General features: G+C 35.3%; 1 protein-coding gene across 4 annotated transcripts in view; it reads right to left on the bottom strand.

Annotated features, from left to right (window-relative positions):
* Lrba (LPS responsive beige-like anchor protein) overlaps positions 1-17,583 on the bottom strand; it is a 563,056-nt gene that overhangs the window by 439,018 nt on the left and 106,455 nt on the right. For all 4 annotated transcript variants that reach the window (XM_052731913.1, XM_052731912.1, XM_052731914.1 and 1 more), the window contains 6 exons: positions 5,946-7,001; positions 4,671-4,849; positions 3,536-3,689; positions 2,980-3,160; positions 1,224-1,351; positions 715-822 (listed from right to left, as the gene is read on the bottom strand). In XM_052731913.1, the coding sequence (XP_052587873.1) occupies positions 715-822; positions 1,224-1,351; positions 2,980-3,160; positions 3,536-3,689; positions 4,671-4,849; positions 5,946-7,001 (1,806 nt within the window). The remainder of the gene's footprint in view (positions 1-714; positions 823-1,223; positions 1,352-2,979; positions 3,161-3,535; positions 3,690-4,670; positions 4,850-5,945; positions 7,002-17,583) is intronic.

The following is a 17,583-nucleotide window of genomic DNA, read 5'->3' as shown; positions in this document are numbered from 1 at the left end:
AAAATTATTTTATTCTTTAAAAAGTTAAAAATACTGGAAGACATATGACTAAAGTTACGGCTCTTGAGAGGCTAGAGAGGCAGAGAGTGAAAGCTAGCTGGGCTACATAAAACCCTACCTCAAAGATAAAAAAAATAAATAAAAACCAAAAAATAAAAAAATAAAAAAGTTTAAAATACCACAATAGTAGAAACATTTCATTATATGTTCTTTATTACATTTTAACAATTCCTTGAGGGAAAAAAAAATAACATTCAGTAAAATAATACAGTGTTAGGAGATAGTACATGTTATTACGATAAGTGCAAGGATTCTGGAGGCAAGATTGCCGGGTTTCAATTTGACTGTCATTTATTAGCCACAGCATTTGACCAGGTTACTTAAGCTCTCCATACCACAAATTCTTCACCTATAAAATGGGAATTATGAAAGTACACAATTGAAATTTGTAGACTTGCTGAGCACATGAGAAGAATAGGCAGTGCTTCCTATGTAACAGTAAATTGCTCCTTCACTCTGATAAACTAGCTGTTTATTCAGATAATCCCTTTTACCATTGTAAGATTCTAAAGCATTGCCAAGCATTGCCTGGTTTCTAGGCCTGCCCGTTGAACCCATCTATATTACTTCACAGAGGTCTACTTTAAGGACTTCAGGCCCAAGAGGAAGCACATACTAGCTAAGAGAATTCTTCAAAGAAATATTTTAACTTACGATGTCTCTGAAAACAACTGCTCGAAGCCGATTAATGTCCATGTCTTGCAGGAGCCTTTCAAGATCTCTTACTGGAGATATACCACCAGTCACAATGTCCACTGGGCTCTATGAGATAAAATAATAATAATAACACATATACATATACACATTAAACAGATTTAAAATCAATGAACACAGTAAAGTATCAGAAAAGCATGCCATAACGTGAAAAAACTGTTTTTTCAAATTATTTTTCTTTCCTTGTGGGGGTTGGGTATTGCAGGGGCAGTCACATGGGGAAAATACATAGCAGCAAGAAAAAGTATTGGAAAAGCAGACAAGATTAAGTATAGACAAATATTTACCATGTATTTAAACATAAATATGTTATATTGACAGAAGAAAATGACTATTTTAGACTCTATGTCAGACTTATTTAGCTTTGTATTGAAATGAGCAAACTAATTTAGGATCTTAATTGTGGAATACAAATACGCTTTTGAGAAACGAATGACTCCATCTCTTACCTTTGCTGCAGACTTCCCCATGGGAATCAGGCTATGTACTGTTTTCAAGCTTTTTGCTGTATCTCCTCTAGCTTTCAGCTGTGAATGCTGCTGACACTCTAAGCAATTCCTTACAGCCACTGCACACACTATAATGTATTTTGAGAAAAAGATTGGGAAAGAAAAAAATTATATTTAAGGTTACAGCAAAGATATAAATCATCTACACAGTACAATTCCTGTTACTCTTTATTAAAAAAGATCACCTTCAACAGATTGCTAAAATATCCCTGGACTATCACCTAGTGTTTATTGTCTGCTTGTATTCTCTGCTATGGTTAAGACCTGGGAAAAGAGAGTATGGTAGAGTGCTTTTCCAGCACTGCTGAGACTTTGGGTTTAATCCCCTATCCTGAGCATAAAACAAGGTTTGGTGGCAAAATTTGGAGGCAGGAGGATCACAATATTCACCTAGACAGCAAGTTCAAAATCAACTTGGTCTTCATAGAATCCTGTTTCAAAAAATGTCCTCTGGCCCCCTCAAAAATGATTTAGGGAGTTCTGCTGAAAGGGAATCAGTTAAGAAATGGTTTGTCTTGTTGTACTACAAAGTACTAGGCCAGAGCCTCAGAGTGCTAGTCAACTACTCTAACACTGCAGTACACAGCCAGCCCAGTTCAGAAATCCTAGTAAGTTTGAAGACGTAGGCAGGCCTATGCAGACAAATCTAAATTCAGATTTCAATTGCACTAATTTTAGTTTTAAATTTGAGATAAATTTCCTAATTTTTTGATCTACAATTTTCTCATAGACAAAAGAATACAACAGTTGTTACTGAAATATCAAAATCAGCACTAATGACAGATATATGAAATGATACATGAACTTTTAAAATAATTTCTATAAATTACTACACCAATTTCTTTAGAGCATACTAACTCTAAAAGCTATATTGAAAGGTTTTTTAAGTAAAAATTATAATGGCATAGAAAAGTCCAATTATGGATATTTACTAATTTATATTACATATTCTTGATAAATGTAGGAAAATGTTTCATTAATTAGCTTCCATGCTGCTATTTTTATAAATTACTGTCTTCATAAAATCATAGTTCCTAAGGGTTTGCTTCCATTTCTTAGGCCCTCTCTCTCCAATATCTTCTCTGCATAAGCAAGTCAATTAACCAAATCTCAGAACTTACACCTAGATACAGGAAACCTTATGCAAAGAACAAGAGTTTACATCATCTAATGAAGCCTTCTTAACACTAAACTGCCAGTCATTCTGAGTACGTTTGCTATCATTTAAATAAGAACTGTTCCCAGAAGAACTGAGACTTAATGATTTTGTTAACTTCTTTAATAAACTATCTAAGCTGATTTGAATAAATGTGTACTTGAGTGATGCCCACTTAGAACATTCCTATTGAAGTGTGTTTGGAAGAGAAAAGGATAAGCATCTCATGGTACTTGGAAAACAAATTTGGGCCTCACTCAAGATAAATATACATGCTAAGAAGATCTTCTGATAATTTATAAAACTTGAAAAGCACTAATTTAGAAAAAAGAGACATTAACAGAGAAGGGTGAATGTTAGTCAGAATCACCTAGGCAGCATGTTGATTATACCCACCCCATGATCAAACTTGCTAGCTAATACTATGCACACTAAAACGCAGACATATAGCAACATGGAAAGCATACACCTTCTCTCCAACAGTGTGGATGATGGAAAATGTTAAATATAATTCTTAACTGACGTCTTTTAACAGCTTACCCAGTCGGAGACACTGACGCAGAATTCCTCCAGATGACATATTCTTTTCAGCTTCAATTTCAGTGAAACCAAGAGAACTTGCAAATATAAGTACATCCACAAGGCTGATGAGCCTCTGCAAAAATGTCACTGAGGTTTCTATTGAAAGGCCTTGAGTAGGTTCAATATTCTCCAGCTCATGCTGTAAGGTATAAAGTTTGGTGATTATATCTACATTCACATTTACCAGCTGTATTCCTCAATTTCTAGTTTTTTCAAGGCCAGGCTTTCTGGAGTTCTAGAACAATAGATTGACTTGCCCTTTTGATCTAAAAACAAAAGAGTGATGAGAATACTTTCATCATATTCTTCATGAGCTAACTCATGCCTAATAAATTAACATTCTATATAGGTTTTTCATTCCTGCAACACATCCTAAGATCTTGTCAGATAAATACAATGCATTTTTTATCCTAGCAGTTATGATGTACAAGCAACCACTGCAAGAAGCTCCAATCAGTAAGGATGCACCACATTTCTGATTCACACCAACTGTATGTAGTAGTGAAGTCCTTACTGTGGCCGATGTAGCAGCCGAAAGCAATGGCAGTATTCCTCCACAAGCCATGACCATATTGTCCATTACTTGAGAGATGAGATGAATTGTGTTGTGTACAAAGATGACATTATCACTGCTATTCACGAAGTCCATAACTGTCTTTGTTGAGTGGCTGTCCAAAGATAAATTATGTTTACTGATGAAGCTAAGGAAAGGAAATCACAGTTTGCCTGCTTAAGGAGAGGCAGAAAAGAAGATGCCTTTGAACCACCCTGGAAATGCAGCAGATACTAGGAGTGCCCACTTCCTCAGAACAAGTAAAACACTCTTCATCAGTGCTACTGTCTATGTCCAAGACATAGCTTTGCTAAAGCATAGACACTAGTCATCATATATTTGATTTAAATAGTTGATTGAGAAGTCACATCAAAAATTAGGAGGCAAATGGCACTGCATGTGCTTTTAAAAATGAATTGTTACTACTACTTTCTTACATAATGGTATAAAATTCTTTTAAACATGGTAAGAATCACATACAAACAAAAATCAACAAATTGGGTTCTTTTAAAATTGTAAATCACACAATGGAAAATATATAGATTTCTTATGCTAAACATATGAACAATGTTGTACATGAATTTCAGCTAAATTTTGGCATTTACAATAACAAGCCCACTTGGAATACCTACCTTCTAGTTAATTCTAGTCTAGAAAAAAATGTTATTGCAAACCTTCAGCAATTTTTTTTTTTTTTTTTTTTTTTTGGTTTTTCGAGACAGGGTTTCTCTGTGTAGCTTTGCGCCTTTCCTGGAACTCACTTGGTAGTCCAGGCTGGCCTCGAACTCACAGAGATCCGCCTGGCTCTGCCTCCCGAGTGCTGGGATTAAAGGCGTGCGCCACCACCGCCCAGCTATCCTTCAGCAATTTTTAATAAGGGAAATTTTGGATCTTTATGGCTTTGTAGTCCAAATCGGGATTCCATGCACAGAATGGAGAATAAAAGTTAATGTGATAAAATACTAACATAAAATAATTTATATTCTGCTTTTTCAATCAAATGTCTGGAGTAATGTAAAATGTTTACATAAATTTCTCGGAAAGAGAAACTAAAATTGATTTATATATGTCGTCTCTAGTGAACACATGAACAAACCTTCTCCACATCTGTATATCTGTTTCTATAGAAAATAGGAGATCAGTGAGCAAACGCTGATGCATCTGAGACCACTTGAACTCAGGAATGCGAAACATGGTCGATCTGGAGTCCCTCCTTTGTTGGTCAACAGCTTCTGCTGCTGTTGCTTGCCCTGGCTGTTCCTGTTGCCTTGATACCTAATAGAGAAAAGTTTAAGAAGTAATAAAGTAAGTTAACTTCAAAAGAAGACATTAGCGAAGGATTCAGTAACTTCCATAAAATGCATCTAACAAATATTCAAATTCTAAGACACTACAAAGTAAAATCAGAAGAAACCTATTAACGAGTAGTCTTACCATACAGTAAAAGCAAAGTCATCAATAATACTAATACCACAATTCAACAGTAATTATCGTGGAGCCATGTTATTGCAGACATTGCCACAGTGTAGCATTTCACAAAGCAACCAAGCAGTTTTTAACTTTGATTATTAGCAAAGACAACAGTACTTATGATCCAGACAGTAACTAAATTATTCTTCATTAGTTAAAATAAGAATTAACAAAAGTCCACATAATGAAGAGCAGACAAAATAACAACTAAAAGAAAGGGAGGAAATGAGGGACAGAAGTTAAGAAAAAAGGAAAAAAAGCAATCATATGTATCCAACCACATGAACCACATGTGAAATACTGATAAAAAAGAAAGCTGTGCCTCTCAATCACACAGACTCTTCTCATAGTACAAACAGACCCTTAAATCTGAAACCAGACTCATACAATGGTAAATACACGGTCCCAGATTTAACTGGAAAAGGAATATGCTAGAACTGATTTAGTTGAAGAATGAAAAGCAAGTATTTCGTATAGTTGCTTTATAAACTAAACTTATGCCAATTTTGAAGTGGTAATGTTTGGTCCTGCTGTGTTAAAATAATAAGAAAAACTGCCATTTACTGAACTCACATTGGGGCTGAGAGTATAATCAGTGGGAGAGAATTTACATAGCATGCATAAAACCCTGGATTTAATCCTCAGCACCACAAAAATGAATGAATGAGTAAATAGTCATAAATTCAAACTAATTGTCAAATATGACATAACCATTTAATATATACACTTACATAATTGTTAGAAATGTTATACTAACCAAATACAAGTACCCGCACTTGTTGTCTTTAACGTAGTGCAAATTCATGCCAAAGAGACAACAGAGGTACACATGGCGTGCACAAACAACAGGCAAAATATGCATACCTATATTTTTTTAGTTTAAGACAATGTCTATAATTACCTCAAGCCCATGTCGATGAGACTGTGGTGCTTCTATGCTTGCACTGGCCTTCAATTCAAACCTCTCGGTATCTGAAGCAACACTGGAAACATCTAGCTTAGCAATCTTTTGCTCGAAAGTAGCAGGAGCCTCAGAAACATGATCAGCACAATCACTAACCGATTCAGTTTCTCCAGCATTAGTTGCTTTCATCCCCTCATCCAGTGTCTCATCAATGTCTGACGGTACAGTTGTTTGGGAAACAGGAGCTTCTGGTGAGGTAGCTAAAGGTCCTGGGGTAGCCATAGTTGGGAACCTAGAATCTTCACAATCTCCAGTTTCAGTATCATTTTGAATCTTAGTAATAGGTGTTTCCTCTTGAACTTCGCAGTCATTGCCACACATGTCTTGCCCTTCTCTGGCTTCAGAGGCAGCTACAGACAAACTACTACCTTGGAGCTCTGTGGGCAAACTGGCTTCCTCAGTAGGGCTGCCTTCTACCTTCAGTTCGACATAATCATCATCTTCTTCTTCCTCTACTCCAGATTTTTCCAGTAATTCTGGCATCTCTGCAGCATCTTGTTCTGAGGGGGAACTTATGGAAGCACTTATCTCGCTGATGACAACTGTATCTTTGCCAGGTAGTTCAAAAGAATCAGAGACAAGAGTCACAGAGTCTACCGCATCAGAAGATGCTTCTAAATCACATGCATCCTTTGTCTCGTTTGCTGCTGTTCCTTCCAAAGCGGCTTGATCCAGTAACCCTTGGTTTTCTTGCTCCATTTTCTTTTCATCATTAGACAGATCAGGTGTCTGCAGCTCAATGTTGGATGCAGAATCTACTGAACTTGCCTTTCCAATACTTGAGTTCTCATCACTATTTCTAGCGAAATGAGGAGAGTTAGGAGAATCCTTCAGATCTGAGTGCTGGGGCCCGACGGAAACATCAACATCCCTGGTAACACCAGTGACTTCTGGAACCAGACTTGAAGAAGACAGCCCTAATCCTTCATCACCTTTTCCCTGCTGTTCCCTAAATATATTGGCAAGATTTTCTTTGTGTATTTCAAAAGTAACCTACAAGAAATACATTTAATCAGTTAAGAGATATATTTTAATGAGCACCACTTATAGAACATAAAATTAAAATTCTTTCAATAATTTCTTAAATGTATAGCTAATTATGATAAAACGTATGCTACTTATAGTTCCTCATTTTGATAAAATAATTTTAATGATAACAGGTGGCATATCATAAAATGACAAAAACATAATTACTCATAAAGCTTACTCATAAAGATATATGAGAAAAGAATTCATTATTCTTCTAGCCTCTCTATATATTATACTAGGATCTAAGCGTGTACCTATTGGAAAGATCATTACACACTGGATGATATACAGCTTTCATGACATGGAAACCCATTTCTCTATCATTTCTTTGCAGAAGAAAATTTTAAATAAATTATTTATCCTTGATATTACAGCAGCTCTAAATAGAGCTATAAAAAACAAAATCTTATTTATTCTTAGCTAAGGGATACAGGATATTTTGATAATGGAGAAAAAAGCCAAATGTTCCCCTAAAGGCCAAGCACTACTTTCAAAGTTTGAACTGGTTACAAATGGTGTCCCTTTCTTTTGCTTCATTCTCTTTCTGCACAATACAAAAGCTGGAGCCTTTATAAGAGAGAACAGAAGACCAAAAACATCAAGAATGTAAAAAAATATATATAATCACCCTACTGTCATGTTAGACTGGACACTGAGTTATTAAGGGGGGGGCAACACCCCAGGTTGGATAGCATTTACTTTCAGGATTTGAAATGCTTTTAAAATTCTAAATTCAGTTGGTGCACTAATTTCTCCTTAATTTATTCCAACAGTCTAAAAGCTAAGTGGTAATTAAACAATTACCACTGTTGTTATCTTCTTATGCTGTTTTTCTAAAGGTATTTGTGACTTGAAACTGATAATTCACAATTAATTACCAGATATTGTTCTAAATTACCCGCTAAAAGACTAGTCATTAATCTTCACAATCATTTGATTGCTAATCTATAGCTGTTTGTAATGTTTGGAAAGCACTTCTATAAACTCCCAGTTAAAGGTACTTATGTGCTATTAACTACAAGACTTCGTTGCCACTGCTTGCAACTTAGTTGGCACTCAAATTTACTAACTAGGAGATAAAAGAGAAACTAATCAAAACACCATTGTTATCTTTTTATTTCATATATTAAGAATGTATAACTCATAAAATTTAGACTTTTTAAAAATTGGTCGGCATGTTTAGCAACTGGCTTTGCTTTAAACAAATGCATCTTTTAACTGTGTTATTTTGTGCAATACTCACTGAATATGACATCTTGGTTTCTAGTTCTTAGATAAAAAATGTTTCCACAACAGATAAATAAGACATGTTTTCAAGAAAACTGAATCATTCCCTATGAGATATCAATGTATATCAGTCAAAAGATTACTACCACAGACAAGATCTTTTAGAGACGAATAGAACAGCATTTAGCAATCATACATGGAGGAAGATACAATAGTAAAAGAAAATTATAAATATTTATTGATTTGTCTTACATAAAGTACTTATTCAAATTTATATTCAACACTAATTTCTCTACTACTAGAGTTTTCTGATGAGATATCAAATATAAGGCATATGCTATTTTAGGGAAACTATTAAAGTGAACGTATTATGATAATAACATTTTGCTAAATAGAAAAGGGGAGGTACCCCATAAGAAAAACAAGTGACATATGCCATAAGCACTGTACATTCATTCACTCATACAATGAACCAAAAGAGATTCTGAAATAGATTAATTCACATGGCTCAAATACAAAAAGCATATAGTGTAAAAATGTCTTTCTACCACACTCAACTTCAAAAGCAAAAATTCTACCAACAATCAAGTAATTAATCAACTATTAATTTCTCATTTATCATTTTAGAGTATCATTTTGCATACACACACAGGTATAAATTGTTAGAAAAAATTGTTATATAAAAAATCCTGCTTTTTTATTCAAATATACCAAAAGTTAACCAATATTCCTAGTATTTTTCACCTAATCATTCTTGATCAGTTAGCTCAAAATAATATTACTTTAAAGTCTTCTTATAATAAGTTAGTCCAGAATCTTTTTATAAATCTAAAAAAATTTTACATAGTCTTCTGTGAGATGCATGAACATAATTATATTGTATTGTCTTTTTCTATCAATTTCTAATTGGGAATACTAATCTTTAGTTCTTCCTAATTTATTATTGGCCTTTTGACTTTGGGTTATAGAAGAACTGTACTTGACTTATTGTTGTTGTTGTTAACAAAGATGTATTTGTCTGCTTGTAGTTGACACAGTTCAGAGTGTTCTATCAGAAAACACAGTGCTTTAAGCATCTTAAAGCATTTTAAGCTGAGGAACCGAGAAATGTTGGAAGGACCTCGGAACTTACACTCCCATGTCTTAAGAAACAAGTCAAGAAACTCAAGACATGCCCCCAACAGACATCTTCCCCGTAATGTGAGGGAAAGAATAACCTTATTTCCACAAAGAGCGGATACTGGAAATTATGACAATTGGCTACTTTACGTGGAGCTAGTGCCTCTTCCTCTTAAATCTTTCCACGGTTACCTCTTTGTCTACATAGCATAACAACAGCAAATTTAATGGTTTCCCTACTTCTTCATATCCTATCAAGGGTTTAAATTTATTTTAAATGAATTGATATGTATTTGTCTTATTTATCTTTTGTCAGTCTAATTGAAAATGGCCTGGCCAATAAGGTAAAATGGGTAGAAAGGAATGATTTTTCTCCCTACAAGAGTTCTCTCACAAATCTGCAGTTCTTACTACTCTGAAGTTCACCATAATTATTAGTAAGCAACCACAGAAAATATAAACTTTCTCCTTTTATAAAATGTTTTAAGCAACATTTCCTTGTTAATATAACATGGGTATATAATTTAAAGAGAAACCCTAAGATCTTTAGTATCTGTATTAAATATGCTAATACACAGGAATAATCTAGAATTTACTTAAACAAGAGGTAAACTTGGTGCTCAAATTTCCATAAAGTACCATAATTCCTAAGTAGTAATTGTTCGCCAGTCAATACAATACACTAAATTAGGCTCATTTTCATAGGTGATTCTGTATGCATCTTTCCTTTAAGTTCTTAAGCAAAAGTATGGTTAACATACTGATGGTTCATACACATTACTGTAAGCATTTGGTATCACTGACAAATACTTAAGAGCAACTCTATTATCTATATTAGCTATAAAATTAAGGCAAATTATGACAAAATAATACAGTTAACAAGATTGTGATAGCACAAATCCATAATACCAACATTAGTGAGACAGAGGCAGGAGAATCTGGAGTTCAAAGTCCACCTTACTACTTGAGGGATCATATGGAAACCTACTACAGTAGAAGCTTCTTAAAATATACATATGCCGGGCGGTGGTGGCGCACGCCTTTAATCCCAGCACTTGGGAGGCAGAGCCAGGCAGATCTCTGTGAGTTCAAGGCCAGCCTGGGCTACCAAGTGAGTTCCAGGAAAGGCGCAAAGCTACACAGAGAAACCCTATCTCAAAAAAAACAAAAAAAATACATACATATATGAAAAAAAAATCTAAATTAAATCACCAAATAATGGAGGACACAAAGCCCCAACTAGGCTTTTCTTGCCACCAAATGAAATCTCCAATGTCAGAAATGAGTTACTTATAATTGAATTGTTAGCCAAGGGGACCCCCACAGAAACACCCAAAAACTCAGGCCCTTCTGGCTGTCCTTCACAAACTGATAGTAAGGCCCTATTACTGAAGACAGTGCCTACGAAACTCATTGGGCATGGAGAAGTAAAATTGGTACCTACCTAGAGCCTTTGTTCATAGAACTGGAAGGTACTCTGCATGCTACCAGAAGAGAAAGGTAAACACCAACCCAGCTACAAATCCAACAATCTACAGTGGTAACCTGCCTGTAGAATACACTGCTGTAGTGGCACAAAAGGTGTGCGAGTAACCAACCACTATCTTATTGGATTTAAGGCCCAGTCCCTAAGATGGAACCCATGCCTGACACTGCTCAGGTGGCCAAGAATCTGAGACCGGAGAGGCCACGAACCTGAAAAAAACCAAACACTATTGTTCTGCTAAAGGAGCACAGCAATATAATGACTCTTAATGACATTCTGCTATATTCAGAGATCAGGTCTCACTCAGCCATCATCAGAAAAGCTTCCTTCTGCAGTAGGTGGTAATTAATATACAGGCCCACAACTGGACAATGTGCTGAGAATGAGAGATATTGGAACAGTCAGTCCTAAATGGGATGTCTTCAACAAACCCCTCCCCGTCAGTGTCAGGTGTTCAGTGTTGTTGGGCACCAAATGATGAGTGTTCTGTGTTGTGTGGGTCGGTCAAAGAAAGAGGTCACTCCAAGATGAATTTTAGGTCTGTGTGACAGCAGGAATGTCCAGCTTCTGATAGACTGACCCTCGAACAGCTGTTCAAAGTGTATTTATTGATTTTTACACAAAGTTGATTTTGGGGTAAACAAGTTCCTCATACCAAAGTCCCTGATCAAATCTATATGTTTTTCTGAAGGAAAGTATCACACCCCCACCACCTTAGTACTTATTGCATACTGTTTACAGTACCCAATAATCCATGAGCTCCAGGTGTGCCAGGAGTGTCTTATGACTAAAGTCATGCAAAGATGTAAAGCTGCTTCAGAAAAACAACTCTAGAAATCACAAAGAACAATCACTGATTTCCACCAGGACTCCTTCATGGTTAAATTACTTCTAGAAAACAACTATTCTGTTCTAATGTTTACCCTTGACACAGTGACTCTGCTAGACTCCTACAATACCTCAGGACTCAGGGAACTATACAAAGCGGAGGTGGAAAGACTGTAAGAGCCAGGAAAGGTGGAGGACACTAAGGAAACAAGGCCTTCTAAACACAGCAGGACTGACACACAATATGAACTCACAGAGACATTGGCAGCATGCACAGACCTGCATGGGTCTGTGTTAGACAGGTTCCCAATGCTGAGAGGAAAAGTGGACACAAGCCCTCAACCCTAACCCAGAAGCTATCTCTAAATGACATCCACTCACAAAGAAAAAAATCAGTTTTCTTCAATGGAGACTTAATAAAGAGTAGGCCCCATGGCCCAAGAATGATCTCATTTGATCAATTTTACTTTCTTGAATAAATCAAAACACATGCTTACATGCAAATCTGGTATATAAATTACTAAAAAATTTTAGGAAGGAGTTTAATGTAACTACTAAAACATTCTAAAATGCATGATAAACACTCTAAAATACAGAAACTTCTTCTGGAAATTCTACAAAAATGCATCCTATGAAAGATAAATGTGCCAGGCGGTGGTGGCGCACGCCTTTAATCCCAGCACTTGGGAGGCAGAGGCAGGTGGATCTCTGTGAGTTCGAGGCCAGCCTGGGCTACATAGTAAGTTCCAGGAAAAGCGCAAAGCTACACAGGGAAACCCTGTCTCGAAAAACCAAAAAAAAAAAAAGAAAGAAAGAAAGAAAGAAAAAAGAAAGATAAATGTGAAGAATGTACACACACATGATCAGGGCATCACTGTTCAACAATAAGAAAGTATAACATTTATGTAACACGTTACAATATAAATTAATAGTTTTTGTTTTAGTGATCACTTCCAACAGCTCTTCCAAATAAAATTCTGGAGAATGCCGGAAAAGAAGAGACGTAAATCATGAACCACTCCTAGGATAGTTAAGTGTTACATTCAGATGTTACATAATCGCCAAAGCTAACTTTACTTTTTTACAGTACAACATAGTACATACACGAAATTCTATGTAACCATTAAAATGCAAAGCAGCAGTGTCATTAAATGGAAATAGATCATAAAAGAGCATAAATATAACCAAATTTTTGGAAGAAAATAATTACATGTGTTTATATATTTACACATATGGATTAGTGGACCTGAGGATCTTACCAAAATACTAGTATTAAATCATACTCAGATATCTGGACATTGAGTAGTTTAGAAGTTTTTTGTATATACAAATTTTTCTATTACTTCCAAATTTTAAAAGAAAAAGACAAAGGTATTTTTATTAAAAAAATTTTTAAGACAAGGATACTTCATCAATCACACAAAATGCAAATCTGTGAAATGAAAATTTTTTAACTTTTGACATTGCTTTTTTTATTTTTGAATTACATTTTATTTATGTATGAGTACATGTGTGCTCCTGCTCCACAAGACATGTGAAGGTCAGTCCTCTCCTAGCTATGAGTCCAAGGATCAAATTCAGGCTTATCAGGTTAGGTACTATATACTTTTACCCACTAAGCCATCTCATTGGCTCTTGAAATTTCTTAATGGGTCGCTTTTAATCTTATTATTCTACCATTTTGTCTATACCATGACTGAAATGAGCAATTAATTTCTCTGATTGCTAACAGTAGGTAACATACTCTAATAATCTAAGATCTTTAAGTATTTTACTCAAATTCATCCAGTTGAGCACAATCTAATTCATTTTGTTTCAATGCAAGTGCAATTAATTTTTACTTGTTCATTATTTTGCATCTTTTGCCAACAAAGAAATAGCAAATACATTGTCTAAAACTTGAAGCTCTATTTCCTTATATAAAAAAAAGTATTTTTAGGTCATTCTCATAATAAATTGGAATAATTTAAAGTGTAATTAAAGAAGCATTACAGTATACCAAATGAAAACATTGTTATTTAACTGTATTACAACTCATCCTTTTCTAAAAAGGGGGAAACTTTTTAACGATGAAAACATAGACAACAATGAAATTACACAGGTTGCTGGGCACACTCCGAGACTCTCAGTCCACAGTAAGCAGTCCAGAGCAGTTGCTAGAAGCCTATTACTGCTTATAAAACCTAGTTCCGCTGTTGGTGGAACAGCACACAATGACAAACAGCTTCCCTGCTACAAAGGTGGCAGGAAATCTATCAAACTGAACAATAAAATTGCAATTGAGTTTCTTTGGCTTTTTATAGCTGCTGCATATATCCTGATGTAACTGCAAAAGCAAAAGCCATCCAATTCTGCAACTTAGTTCTTTACACATCGGTTCTTCATCAAGAACTACAATATAAATTTGTGATACTGAGACCCAAAATCACTGCAAAAAGCAAAAGGTAAGCCTCATTATAATACCACATGCAAGAAAGTATTTAAGGTGCTTTTAAATGGGTTCTTTCACATACAGAAAATTTGGTTACAAGAACTCCTTAACTAAATAATTCACACCTATCTACAACTCTATTAGATATTCACATGAAGATATTAGATAGTTCATATGAAGAGCCTTGAAGCACAAGTTGTTCATTTTAAAAATAACTGTTAATATTTTAACAAAAAAATGAATGTAGGAGCATTTAAATAATTTTGTATAAATTTTATGGGAAAGAAATCAAATACCTTTTAACTTTTAATTAATGAAGAAAATCCCCACAAAGAAAATGAAAATACATGTGTGAAAAACTAAAATTAAAAGTTGAAATTACAAAAGCCAACTTGAAATAAGTTTTTCTTTGCCCTTTCACAATTCCATTTATTAGTTTATTTTTTAATATATCATCACAACAAGAATGTGGCAAATCTAGTTTTACTCCAATTTAAAAATACAAAAATAAAACACTCCACAATTTCTTTAGTCAGTATTTCCTTTAAAAAGGAGACAGAGGACTGGCTTTTATCGGAAAGTAGACACAAGGCCTCTTCTTAAAGCAATTATTTTCTTTGCAAAGTAGTTTGAAGATCTGTTTCAAATCAAAAGGCACTGAAGTAAAGAAAAATATAAACTGAACAATGCCTGCCTCTTCTCTCTGACCACTCTGAATTTATTCTATAAAATCTATGTCTAGGAAAAAATAAATAAATAAATAAACAAACAAACAAACAAGCACTGCTTATAAATACTACATAAAGTAGCATATTTCCTCTTAACATTCTCTGCACCATATTTAAACTCACAAAAAGGCAAACAGATTTTTATAATTAAAATTTTATAATTAAAAATTAAAAAATAACTAAGAAATCATAAACTAAGGTACACATTCAGTTTCTTTAGACTCTCCATACCTCCACATACTCTTTTCTAAGATGTAAAATATCATATACATCTTAGAAAAAAGTATATATAAAGTATCAGCTTAATGTGAAGGTAGACGGAGAAGAATTTTATGAAAGTAGCAAAAATATTTCCTGTCTACTCAGAGGATTATTTAAACATCTTTGTGCATAAGAATTTATTATATACGTACGTGTGTGTGTGTGTGTGTGTGTGTGTGTGTGTGTGTGTGTGTGTGTGTGTGTGTGTGTTTTGGAATTAGGTCTCTATAGTGCCCACACTGGTCTTGACCAAAGGATCATCTTCTGTCATCTTTGCAAATAGCTGGGATTATGGGCGTACACCATCACACAGAGCAAAGAGCTAATTTTAAAGCATAGTCTTATAGCCTGTGGTGTAGCCTAGTAGTAAACAACTTGCATAGTATGCACAAGGCCCTGCATTTGATCCCCAGGTCTAATAAATTCTTCTAAGCTTCCCCCTCCTTAAGAATAAGGTTTTGAGGTGGGACAAAAAATTATAATAAAATGTGCATTCTAAATTACTCTGAAGAAGTGGTCCAACTTTCATAAGCAGCCACTGACACTGTTCATGGCTTCTTGATAAGACTGAGCTGCTTAATCACACACAGCATAAATCAAGCTAAACTAAACAATGATGTTTTCCTTTCCTTTCACCGATAAAAACTCAGCACCAAGTACAGATCTATGGATGCTATGAAGAAATGTTAATAGCTGCTGATAAAATGCAGGAGAAGAATTCACAGGTATCACAGGGACATGTATGGTTAATGCTGGTTCACACTGGTGCATTATACGTAGCATTCTCCTTCATACAAGTCACACACCTCGATGCAAACCTAAACACCACTTTTTCCTCAGTGAAACTATCTCTATGTCTTTGCTTGCTCTGCTTTCTTTACCAGAAAGTCACCCAATTTCTATCTACATGAATCCAATTTACTCCTGAAGACTGTGCTCAGTGTCACCTTTTACACAGACTTCTCCATGCCCTCGGGTAGAAGCTATCACTCTTTTCACTGTGCATATCTCTTCTGTGGTATTTGAAACCTGGAACCTTGTATACAACTCTTCTTAACACATTTGTTTTCTTCTGTTAGAAAACAATACCTTCCAGGGTAATATCTGTTTTGGATTCTTCTTTCAACTTTCATAATATCTAGGAAAGCATTCAAATAGAAGCCAGAAGGAACAAAATGGTGAATACATATAGGTAGTAAAAGAAAGAAAAATAAATTTTAAATGTTGGAAGGAAAAGAATAGAAAACAAGAAAGAGACCTTGGCACAGAACGACTGGGAATGCTGAGACAAAAATCAACCAGACAACAGAGAGCAGAGAGAGAGGAGTGAGATGAAAGAGATGCAGCTCCACTAGGGAGGAAGTGACAGGGGAAGGACAGCAGAAGGCCAGAGGGCCAGACTGAGTAGAGACACTGGAGAGAACAGAAAAGGATGCAAGGTGGTAATACTGGTTGAGAGAGAGAAGACAGAGGAAGAGAGAAAAGCAGAAAGCTGAGCAGGCAGTCGTGGAGGTACAGATCATACTTCCATCATTAGGGTCTCTCAACAGCCATATGAGATGCAGGAGACTGATGCATGCGACCAAGAGAGACTGACAGGAGACACTACAAAACTTAGATGCTGTGAATTCAGACAGACTGAGTGACCAGCTAAGTTATCATTTAAAACTGAAGTCCTAAACAACGGAGAGGATTTGGGTAAATGGAAAGGACTGTGTAAATTAAGATTTAACACAGCATGGCATATTTTACAATAACTATAACCCTACAGCCAGAGTGTAGTTTCTTGTCAAGTAATGAAAGTTAGAAAATACTTTTATCAATGGCATCAATGAAAGACAAGGCAAACATATGTGAAAAAATAATTTTAAAAAAACTAACTTGCTATTATTAAAAGAAATAACAAACTACCTACAGAGGGAAACAACATGTTATTTTTAAATTGATATGCCCCTAATCTTACATGGGTCTGTGGCATTATATTGCTTGGGTAGAAATCTACAGGAAAATCCAATCCCATAGAGTTATGTAGCTGGATAGGAGAACTTCACAGATCCTCTGAAAAGATCTCAAGGAGTCCCCAAGTCTTCTGGCAATACTTCAACATCTCTTTGAAGGTTATTTTCCCCTAGCCATCCTTTCCAAGGCAAACTCATATACACTCAGAAAACATGAAAAAAAAATCTGTTTCTTGCTTGGCACTTTTCTAACCTGTAATCCCACCAGATAACTCTGAAATCTAATCCAAATGTACATGAGGCTCAAATGCAACTCAGTTTTTCTCATTATCTTTCTGTAAAGGGTGAAAACCTACTAAGAGAAAACCAACCCAGATTGCAGCAGCCCATTGTAATGGAGGCAATGTAGTCAAAGCAAAATAAAGGACACAGGGATAGGAAACTGTTCCAGTGTAGGATCACATTATGGATAGCTGAGGCTTTAAGAGTCATGTAGCTCTACAGGGGA

This window comes from Peromyscus californicus, unplaced genomic scaffold, assembly GCF_007827085.1.
Source record: "Peromyscus californicus insignis strain IS unplaced genomic scaffold, ASM782708v3 Scaffold_9__1_contigs__length_137607984, whole genome shotgun sequence".
NCBI lineage: Eukaryota > Metazoa > Chordata > Mammalia > Rodentia > Cricetidae > Peromyscus > Peromyscus californicus.
The sequence above is the reverse complement of the archived record's forward strand: the minus strand, read 5'-3'. Positions and strand labels throughout refer to the sequence as shown.